General features: G+C 43.4%; 1 protein-coding gene across 1 annotated transcript in view; it reads right to left on the bottom strand.

Annotated features, from left to right (window-relative positions):
- The window catches only part of LOC306921367 (voltage-dependent T-type calcium channel subunit alpha-1H-like), a gene marked incomplete at both ends in the record, with an annotated part of 202737 nt that overhangs the window by 86138 nt on the left and 104595 nt on the right, over positions 1-12004 (bottom strand). The window contains 4 exons of the mRNA XM_079498478.1: positions 5801-5901; positions 6174-6339; positions 6499-6653; positions 8614-8792. Coding sequence (XP_079354604.1) covers positions 5801-5901; positions 6174-6339; positions 6499-6653; positions 8614-8792 — 601 coding nt within the window. The remainder of the gene's footprint in view (positions 1-5800; positions 5902-6173; positions 6340-6498; positions 6654-8613; positions 8793-12004) is intronic.

A 12004-nucleotide genomic window follows, 5' to 3' on the forward strand; every position in this document is an offset into this window, starting at 1 on the left:
CTTCAATGGAAGGTTCAAATCTTCTCTGCTGTCTGTCGTCGTCAAGCAGATTTCGTATACTTCACTTCAGTGTCGTCATGTCTCGATGGGAATGAAAACTATGCCATTTTTAAATCACGTTGTATTTTATATGGGATAAATATCCTCACTTGTAGCTACATGATACTTAGAGCGTGGGATTGAAACGATGTAACATCATATTTCTAACAGTGAGCTGGGCGGAGCTTATATGTCCACCTTGAGAGTCTTGTGTCGTGATGTCATGATGATGTCATCATACGTATATGTCCTAATTTGGAGTTCCACAGGGCTATAATATTGGAGTTTTATTTGTCTGTAATAATAATACAAGAAGCAAAAAATACAATTTAGTTTGATAATTTATTATCATCATTTTACAATAAATGCACCACGCCTCTGTGTGTGTGTGTGTGTGCGTCTGTAATCCACGTAACTCGAGAACCGTTCGCCCCACCAACTTCAAATCTGACACGCACGTTCCACACCCCCACGGGGAGTGCAGTGCCCGACGTCGAGTCGGTCGGATACACGATTGTCCAGAACCACCACAAAAGGCTCTGTTCAGGCTCTGCCAACGGACCTAATAATAAGTACCCTCACCTGTAGATTCCAGGCAACACACTTCATATTTGGGCATACACAGTACTCCACATATATAGGAATAAAAGGACACAGAGAGCAGTGGCGTGCACAGACATTTAGAGGGGCAGGTGCTCATGTGAAAAAGGGCACCTTGTGCAGCGCGTGGAACCGGCCGGTTGCCTTAACCCATTTTGGGGCGGGAACCCCTTTTGGTGTTAGCATTATGTTATGCTTTAGCTATTGAAAAATAGCAGATCTACAAGCTCATAGGAGCTTGTAGGTCAGCTATTTTTGAAAAATCGAAGAACGACTGACATAGAAACATAGCTTTTTCAGAAAACTGTCAGGATGTAGAAGATATTTTTTGAATCTGATCTCAGGTCAAAATGGGTTAATAGTGTGAGATTTATAGATTTTGGGGCATAAATAATAATATTAGAAGCTTTTTTTTATCAAGAATAATTATGATCAATGTCACCAAGGTCCACATACTGTACAGTGTGTACACAAAAAGTACAGTGTACACTGTACTTTTTTTTTCTTCCAAAAGGGCACATTGCTGTCCAGAGGGCAAGGGCAGGTGGTGCTCTAGCACCCCCTAGTGTCTATCTGTGCACGCCACTGACAGAGAGACAGATACAGAAATCTCCATATATGGGAATAAAAGGGACACAGACAGATGGGTGGAACGGGTACTCTGACACGGGTACAACGGGTATTGCACAGCCGGGTGGGGGCATAGATCTCCAACTTCCATCGTTATACCGACTCGGTGCTCTACAGCCGGGCACCGGTTTAGTCATCTGAATTGGTTGTTTGGTGGTTCCCTATGGAGACACAAATAGTCTCCTTTTGTGTCTCCATAGACCACTGCTGGTCATCAAATTATTTGGAGATTTTAATTTTGATTAGAAAACATACAGTAACCACTTCAACCCTTCAACATTTCGGCCATTTGAAAATAGCCGATCTTGTAGATCTGCTATTTTCAATAGATTTTGTACACATTTTGAACTTGTGAAATGGGACATTCTGCAATATGAGTGCTTTTACGTTTAGTACTTTAAGTACATCTTGATGCAGATACTTGTACTTTTACTCAAGTACATTTTCAATTCCGTACTTTTACTTGTAACGAAGTAGTTCTAAATTGCAGTATTGGTACTTTTACTTAAGTAAAACAATTGAGTACTTCTTCCACCACTGCCTGCTTGGCACTCAGCATCAAGGGTTGGATTGGGGGGTACAAGTCCCTGCGACATACTAGCGTCATGTCCAGGGGGTGTATTATACATCGTCTATTCCTCGCTCAAATGTTTTCAAAAACATTTTTTGAGAGCAATGTTTAGCTGTGAATGACATTGTGTGTGTGTGTGTTTACATGGCTGTCATGTTGGAAAACAGCAGTAAATCAAGCGGGGCGCAGCAGGTGCTCCGAGGGTTTGATTAGACACCGGGTCTGTTATAGAGCCGAAGCGGTCACTAAATCCAGAAATAACACACCGCTGAATACTGTGATTGACCAATCAGAATCAATCATTCAACCAAGTAATAAGTATGTATATCAGCTCATCTAAGTGCAAATAGCAGTACAGGGCAGGCAGCAGCTCTCTGCTGGGGATGAGCTGATCTCTGAAAGAAATTACACCGTTTCTTCTCGTCCTGTGCGCGAGGGTTATCCGACCTTGAGAGCAACGCAATCCTTTCGTTTCCTGTGTTGGATTCCCCTTTGAGAGTGTACAAGGTTGCACGTCTATAGTCCTCTAAAGCAGGGCGTCTGGGATCCCTAGGGGGGGTCCTCAGAGTTACTAAAGGTGGGCCGCCAAATGTGAAAGGAACTCTTGTCTGTTTGTTGAAGTGAGGCGCTAATATATTAAAGTCTAACTCATGTTGATGTAATGGTGATATAAAACACGGTGCCAACGCAAACATTAAACGCCATTAACAATAAAGAGACAATATGACGTAAACGACACATTATGATGTAAATTTGATGTAAAAGTTTATTGTCAATGGCGTTTACTAAACACACTTTGAAATAAAGACAAACATTAAACCTGTGTGCGCCCCTCAAAAATACATCTATCAAGATTGTTGTCCTAACACAAACATTAAATGCCATTGACAATGAATGGAGAATTTACATCATCTGAGGACGAGCAAATCGGCTATTTTGCCAAATTCCCATTGGCCACGAATGGAGAATGTACATCATATGTGTCAGAGCAAATCGACACGTTACGTCATGATGATATATGATAAGAGAGAGCAAATCTGCTATTTTCGTCCTACACAAAGTTGTTCATTGTCAAAAACCCCATTGACAATGAATGGAGAATTTATGTCATACGTGTTGTACGATGATAAGAGCGCCCCTCACTTCACACAGGTGTAATTATTTATTTTAAACACTTCAACCCTAGCATCCTCCGCCTGAAAAACGTTGAAGACCCCTGCTCTAAAACAGTGCTTCTCAGCGTGGGGGCGAGGGACCCCCCGTTGGAATGGGTTCCAGGCATGGTCAGCCATGCAGCCAAATAAGGTTAAATAGAGCATAAGAATCAGTCAATAGCTGATCTACAAGCTTGAGCATGAGCTTGTAGATGATGTGCTATTTTCAAAAGAATGTTGAAACTTTTTTTTAATGTTTTTTTGTGGCTTTCGCCTTTATTTTATTTTATTTATTTTTGTATGGAGGGACAGACAGTAGGCTGACAGGAAATGGGGAGAGAGATGGGGGGGAAGACATGCAGTAAAGGCCGTCGGGATCGGGAGTCGAACCCACGGCACACTGCCAGACTGGATTGCCAGCCAAGGTGCCTGGACCACTGAGCCATGGCCCAGGCCACTTTTTTTTTTTTTTGAATGCTGAATATTATTGAAGCATTAACAGATCATTGTATGGGGGTCCCTGGCTGGGCGGGACCGAATATTTTCCGATGCGGGATCCAAAGGACAAATGCTTATTCATTTTTGGCATATGCAGGTTACCATAGAGTATTAAAAGGATAGAGACCAAACCAGAGCGATAGCTCCAAATATGGAGTGTCTATAAAGTCAATGTGTCGCCCAGTTCAAGTTCAAGTTACACAGACAGTGGTACGATTTCACAACAAACTAGAAAAAGTGCCCTTCTGGGCACAGGTCTCCACCAGGAGGATAGGAGTGTGTGTGATGTTTGGCAAAATGTTTAGGAGTAATATAATCATGTTTTGTGTGTGTGTGTGTGTGTGTGTGTGTGTGTGTGTGTGTGTGTGTGTGTGTGTGTGTGTGTGTGTGTGTGTGTGTGTGTGTGTGTGTGTGTGTGACACGGCTTGGCTGTTGTAGCGCCACCATGAGGCTGATTTGAAAACTGTCAAGTAGCATTTCTTCCTCAGCCTAGTGGGAATATGCATGCACAGTTTCACCGCAATCGGACGCTGCGTTGAGTAGTTGTGGCGATTTGTACAAAACGGGTACAAAGCGGGCTACTCCTGAAATGTTTAGAAGCCAATCGTAGGCAATGAACCTATTATGAGAAATCAAACAAACCCGTCTTAATCACATGACTATGGAGAGCATGTGTACCGATTTGCGTGACATTTGGATAACATCTGAAGGAGTAATATTAGAAAATGTGTTTTACATATGTCGGCCTCCTGGTGGCGCTATAAAGAGCAGATGTGAAAAATTCCAGGCAAAGGTTTTTCATTGTCCTCTAGGGAGTTGGCATACAAAGTTATCCACAAATCCATGCAGTTGGAGGTAAAAACACTTTTCGGCGCCACCATGAGGGTGAGTTGAAAATATTCACGTGGCATTTCTTCCTCGGCCTAGTGGGAATTTCACGGAAATCACACGATGTGTTCATGATTTGCAGCATTTTGTTTGAAACTGAGCACTCTGCGAACTTTGGAAGCCAATCTTAGCCAATCAGGATGGAGTCTGAGAAATCTGAAAGACCCGTTTCGTTGAATGGCTCTAGATATACTGTGTACCAATTTGCGTGATGTTTGGACAAAATCTGTAGGTGTACTGTCCAAAAACTTGTTTTGCACAAAGCGGCCTCCTGGTGGCGCTATAACAGGCCGTTCTGGAAATTTTGGGGCAGAGGTTCATCTTTGGCATCCAGGGAGTGTGTGTGCAAAATGTGGCATCGACCGGGTTAACGGTGCCGGAGATTAGCTGTTCACAGACAGACAGACGGACAGACGGACGGACGGACGAAAACATACTCTCTCCCCATGCCTTCGGCCTGGTGAGGACAATGATTTGACGAATGAATCTCTTATAGCTGCTGGTGGCCAGTGTTGATTTTGACAGCAAATTTTGATTTTAGGTTTAGTCAGAGTCTCTTGAATAGTTTTCGTAATGACTGAAAGCAGCGGATCTACAAACTCACAATGCGCCGCGCTGCGCCGCGTTGTGAGCTTGTATATCTGCTATTTTCAGCATACAACCAAGTGTAAAATGAATTATGCTGGATCTCTTGTCCACTAGTCCCTTCCTAACATTTTAGTGTAGTTTTTATTTGTTGACGAAATTATAAACATATTTAGTCTTAGTCATGATAGGTTAGTTTTAATTTAGATTTCGAAAAAAGGTATAGTCGACGAACATTTTTTGTCATAGTATTAGTCGACGGAATCAACACTGGTGGTGGCTTCATATTGAAGGGCAGGCTACTGTCTGTCTGTATGCAGCTTCATATTGAAGGGCAGGCTACTGTCTGTCTGTATGCAGCTTCATATTGAAGGGCAGGCTACTGTCTGTCTGTATGCAGCTTCATATTGAAGGGCAGGCTACTGTCTGTCTGTATGCAGCTTCATATTGAAGGGCAGGCTACTGTCTGTCTGTATGCAGCTTCATATTGAAGGGCAGGCTACTGTCTGTCTGTATGCAGCTTCATATTGAAGGGCAGGCTACTGTCTGTCTGTATGCAGCTTCATATTGAAGGACAGGCTACTGTCTGTCTGTATGCAGCTTCATATTGAAGGGTCTGTCTGTATGCAGCTGTTACACTCTACCTGGCAGGTGGAAACAAAAGGCACTACATTTGCATTTGAATGTCTGAACTGCATCAGAGCGTAAAAAGGGGACAGACAACGGCACGTGCGTGTGTGCGTGCTTGCGTGCGTGCATGCGTGTGTGTGTGTGTGTGAGCGTGTGTGTGCGTGTGTGTGTGCGTGTGTGTGTGTGTGTGTGTGTGCGTGCGTACCTGCTGTGAGGAGGTAACAGGTACAGACTCCAGTCTTCGTGGTCTTTGCACCACTGAGGTTGATAAGGCTCCATGAACTTATTCAGCTTGACACACACACTCTGAAGCACGCACACACACGCGCACACGCACGCACGTGCACACGCACACGCACGCACACACACACACACACACACACACACACACACACACACACACACACACACACACACACACACACACATCATTGTTATTCCTCAGATTTAAATAACAAAAAGGCTAATTATGACATGCTTCTGAACACACACACAAAGGGCCTTAATTGGGCCTTGGGACAGGCACACACGCGCACGCACACATGCACGCACGCACGCACACACACGCACGCACCAACCTCATCTGGCTCCTCCTCCTCGGTCTCGTAGCCAGGGTGCAGGGTGGTCGTCAGGGGAGAGTTGTCATGGCAACCGTCAGCCAGGTGGAAGGTGGTGCCGTTACAGTCCGGGAGGCGGAGCATAGGCACCTGCAGGTAATCTGATTGGTCCAGAGACTGCTCCATGCTGGAAGAGGGAGGAGTTATGTTAAATGTGCAGGCAGGCAGGCAGGCAGGCAGGCAGACAGACAGACAGACAGACAGACAGACAGACAGACAGACAGACAGACAGACAGACAGACAGACAGACAGACAGACAGACAGACAGACAGACAGACAGACAGACCTGCCGGGGTATAAGGTGGAGTGACTGTCGGACAGCAGGGACTCCCTCTCTCCTGATTGGCTCCTCATGCGGTGCAGGCTGGGAGCTCGACCAATGCTGGCCCAGCTGGAGCGCCGGCTGCTCACGTCCCACCCCCCGCCCGTCTCCCATGGAGACTGTTGTCATGACGACCACACCACACAATCACAACAACAACAACACTTTTTCAGCTATTTCATTTCATTCACTTTTACAGTTAATAATAATCTATAATTGTGACCAGATTTGACTATGAGCCTGCCATCGCGCAAATTCCAGCTTTTCACCAGAGAAAAACTTTTATTATTTTTTTATTTATTTTGTATTAGTTGTATTAGTTAATAGCACAGGCAGACTCTTCACATACTAGAGCATGTCTGAAATAAGTGTCAGAGCTGAAATCGAACTTGAAATGAACATGTAACTAGGTGTAATGTTAGGTTCACAGAAGTGAGGTTCACAGAAGTGAACCTTTCAAGCCTGTTTTCTGCAAGACATCACTCTATAAGCCATATCTCCAAAACCTGGTGGGTCAAACTGAACAACCAATATGTCCATTTGAAGCTATGATTCCCTGCTTTCATATGACATGAAAAAAAACGAAAATTCAAAAAAATCCAATGGCAGTCCCTCAGTCAAATTTGGTCACAATTCATGATGTGACTGGTTGCAATGCTTTGGGCCGCAAGGGGACATTGGTCATTTTTGATGACATTGGTCATTTTTGATGACCAATGACCAATGTCAATTAATTAGGAGGCGCCCCTCCTAATTAATTGCATTTTTATAGCGCTTTTCCAAGTGCTCAAAGCGCTTTACAATGGTTCATTCATTCATACATTGGGAGGTGAAGTGGCGAACAGTCGACGCCAGCGTCCTCACTTCCCACATTCACACACCAATGGTGGCAAGTTCACACCGACCAACTCATTGGAGGCAATGTAGGGTTCAGTGTCTTGCCCAAGGACACTTCGACATGTGGACAGGAGGAGCCGGGATTCGAACCGCCGACCCAGGGATCATTGGACGACCTGCTCTACCTCCTGAGCCACAGCCGCTCCTATATACAGGTTTAATGTTTGTCTTTAGTTCAATGTTTGTTTTGTAAACGGTGACTTGGACGTGTAATCGTGTATAGGACGCTGTAAATGGTTTTGACCAAAAGGGCAATGTTCTGTCTTCATTTTCTGACTTCAACAAGTCTCTGGTTTGGAATATTAACGCTTCTAGAGAGACTTTCAGTGTACCAGCGTGAGGTAAAAATGGTCTCCCGGTTTTGGGGGGAAACGGAAGGCAGGGGCTTTTCAGAGTAAAATCTGCCTCACTTGCTGGCACTTTAGCGCCTTTATTTTGAAGAATTCCCCAGAAAAATAAGTGATAATAAGCGGGATAATGTACAGTTGGGTGCCACCGATATTGTCCCTTATCATTTGACCCATTTAGGCCTGACCTCAAAATTTTAAAAAATCCTTCTAAATCCTCCAGTTTTCTGAAATAAATATTTTCACGATCTTTAAAAAAATAGCAGACCTACAAGCTCGTAGCGCGCCACTCGGTGGCGCGCTATGAGCTTGTAGATCTGCTATTTTTCAATAGCTAAATTATAACAATGTTTAAAACACCAAAAGGGGTTCCCGCCCAAAATGGGTTAACTGTCTTTTTGCGCAGATCACGCAAACCTCAGCAAAAAGAAAAGGACAATATCGATGGCCTCCAACTGTATGGCTAGGTGGTCATTGTTCGTACAACCCTGTCGGTGATTTATCTATCAACAATGACCAACCCAGCCATGCATTAGCATTTACAGCAGTGGTTTTCAACCCTTGTCATATCAAGGCCCATTATTTATTGGGTATTTGAGCCACGGAGCAACCATTTGATTACATTAAGCGCCTCTTTTTTGTCCACAATTCCACACTGTGTTGATGTTGGTACCATTTATTAGGAGAGATAACAGGCAAACGTTGAATCGTGTAGACTTCTTGTAAATTAAGTAATGCAGATGTTTAACAATAATTTAACTCTTGAGAGCGTAAAATTAAACCAAATGAAATTAAACCTTACATAGAATGTTAACATAAGGAGAACGAGGCTCACCGGAGGTCTGGGCTCATCCACGGAGACGCCGCTGAGGCGCCGCGATTGGTTGGCGTGGATGGTGGGCGTGGCCGCCGTGTGCGTGATGAGGGGGGGCGGGGCCAGAGGGGGGAGGGGCATCGAGGCCCTGGGGTTCAGCGGACCATTGGGACACAGCGCCATGGACTGTAGCTTTAACTCTGTGCACGCACACACACACACACACACACACACACACACACACACACACACACACACACACACACACACACACACACACACACACACACACACACACACACACACACACACACACACACACACACACACATGGAATTCAAAATTAACTTGAGTAAAAGTACTAAAGTATTGCCGTCAATATGTACTTAAACTACCCCTCCCCTCACGTCAAAACAGTTCTCAATGCTTACATCTTACTTGACGAGAAGACATGTGGACATATACCCTTATGGAACCAGGGAGAGGGGGAAAAACACCACGAGAGTGACGAGTCATCAGTCAAACATGTGTTCTCTCCGCAGTAAATAAAAAATCTGTCTGTATGCGATCTGACCGTTATTTTTGTTGAGTGGTGCAAACCACTCCAACAACCAGCTTTGTCTGTACCCGTGTACCCGTGTCTGTACCCGTGTACCTGTACGTGGGACCCAAAACAATGAGCATGGTTACTATGGTCACTGACATTACGTCAGACCACAGCTGATCAGTCTATATAAGACCTTGCACCACTCAGTTCACACGGGTGTGATTTTTTTGATTACACCGCCATGCTCGTTTGAGGACAGGTAGAGAGCAGAGCATACATTGTGTTTGGGAATGTTGCTGAAGGTTATGTTATTTTGTCAGCTGACACCCAAATCAAAGAAACCATGCAGCGTGTATTTAATTATTTGTTATCTCCGACAGTCGACGCACTGCGACGCTATACAATGGAAGCATAATTCCGACGGCCCGCGGTGGAATGGACAAGTTATGGGTATCAAGTTTATGTTATTTTGTCATCTGAAACACCAAACCATACCAGTGTTTATTTAATTATTTTATATCTACAGTGGTATATGTGTCTCCACAGTGAGGCTGGAAAGTGTAGCCTAGCAGTCTACTACTATAGCCTACTAGTCCAGGGGTTCTCAACGTTTTTGGCCGGGGACCCCCGGAAATGCTTTGGCAATATCTCGGGACCCCCGCCCCCTCCCGACCCCCAATATAAATTGACTGCTACAATAACCTTAACCCATTTTGGGCGGGAACCCCTTTTGGTGTTTTAAGCATTATGTTATAATTTAGCTAATGAAAAATAGCAGATCTACAAGCTCATAGCGCGCCACCGAGTGGTGCGCTACGAGCTTGTAGGTCTGCTATTTTTGAAAAATCGTGAAAATAAAAATTTAAAAAATATATATATATATATATTTTTTTTGAAAATAATTTGGGGACCCCCTAAAATAATTTGGCGACCCCCCGAGGGGTCGCGACCCACGTGTTGAGAACCCCTGTACTAGCCTACTGGTAGGCAGGAACATGGCCACCAGAATAAGTAAGAAATAATAGTTCTGAGCGAAACTCCCCACACTCTGGCCCTACTGTATATACCCAGTGGTGGAAAAAAGTACTAAATTGTTTTACTTAAGTAAAAGTAGCAATACTGCAAATTAGAACTACTTCGTTACAAGTAAAAGTACGGAATTGAAAATGTACAGAATTGAAAAAGTACAAAAGTATCGGCATCAAAATGTACTTTAAGTACAAAAAGTAAAAGTACTCATTGTGCATAATGTGCCATTTCACAAGTTCAAAATGTGTACAAAATCTATTGAAAATAGCAGATCTACAAGCCCATAATGCGTCGATTGTGAGCTATTTTCAAATGGCCGAAATGTATAGCGTTGAAGTGGTTAATGTATGTTTTCTAATCAAATCAAAGTAACTAAAGTTTTCAAATAATTGTAGTGGAGCAAAAGTACAAATTTTGGCTCCGAGATGTAGTGGCGTAGAAGCAAAAATACTGGAAATTGGAAATACTCAAGTAAAGTACAAATACCTCAACATTGTACTTAAGTACAGTACTTAAGTAAAAGTACTTAGTTACTTTCCACCACTGCCTATACCGATGCCCCCCCTGACTTCTCACGTGGTCTTATAATCTAGGCCAGCCTGCATTTCATTCCATGAAGCAGATCTCATTCCTATGCAGCTAGTCTCAGCATAATGCAATCCTGGAAGTGCAGAGCCCACACTTTGGCCAACGCAAAAAACAACATTTAAATGAGGAGACAGAGCAATCTTTAAGCCATTTAGGTCTGACCTCAAAATTTAAAAAAATCTTCTAAATCCTCCAGTTTTTTCACGATCTTTCAAAAATAGCAGATCTACAAGCTCGTAGCGCGCCACTCGGTGGCGCGCTACGAGCTTGTAGATCTGCTATTTTGCAATAGCTAAATTATAACATAATGTTTAAAACACCAAAAGGGGTTCCCGCCCAAAATGTGTTAAGTGTGCATTTAGCTTAGAGGGGGGACCTATAACTTGGCACGCACGCACGCACACACACGCACACGCACACACGCACACACGCACAAATAAGAAGCAGGAACATTAAAGCAGTTCTGTTACCATCTCTCAACAATGAACCGCCCCTAAATTGAAAGCTGAATCATATCTTACGAGCAAAGGACCCAGCAGCAGCGGCGAGGGCTATAGGAGATAAGAAATCCACGATTTGTCTGGGTGCTTTTGGCCTTTCATCATGCCTCACCGCTTCCTCACCTTTGGTACAAGTACACTATGTAGCTAAGGGCTAAGGGCTAAAGCACCCCCTTCCTAAAAAACATGGCGAAAATTGGTTTTTTTATATGCCTGTTGACAGTATTTTCTGATTTATGGAGTCATATTTAGATATATCTAAAATCCCTTTGACAAATTTCCTTTGTCTCTAATGTGTCCAGAAAATAAAATAATCATTTCGAAACTGGCTTTATCCGATCTTCAGATTTATCGTCCCAACATGTATGCAAATTAGGGCATATAATGCCTAATTTGCATATTGAAACATGTAATTTCAGAAAACTTGTAATGCAAAAATTCTTAGTCTTAACCCATTTTGACCTGAGATCAGATTCTAAAAATGTCTTCTACATCCTGACAGTTTTCTGAAAAAGATGTTTCTATGTCAGTCGTTCTTCGATTTTTCAAAAATAGCAGACCTACAAGCTCATAGCGCGGCACTCGGTGGCGCGCTATGAGTTTGTAGATCTGCTATTTTTCAATAGCTAAAGCATAACATAATGCTAACACCTAAAGGGGTTCCCGCCCAAAATGGGTTAATGTAAGTAATTAACTGGAGAAGTTTCATTGTGATAGCTATTAGTTTAAGAGGGAGTGCCACAATATT

This window comes from Electrona antarctica, assembly GCF_951216825.1.
Source record: "Electrona antarctica genome assembly, chromosome: 4".
In the NCBI taxonomy this organism is placed as follows: domain Eukaryota; kingdom Metazoa; phylum Chordata; class Actinopteri; order Myctophiformes; family Myctophidae; genus Electrona; species Electrona antarctica.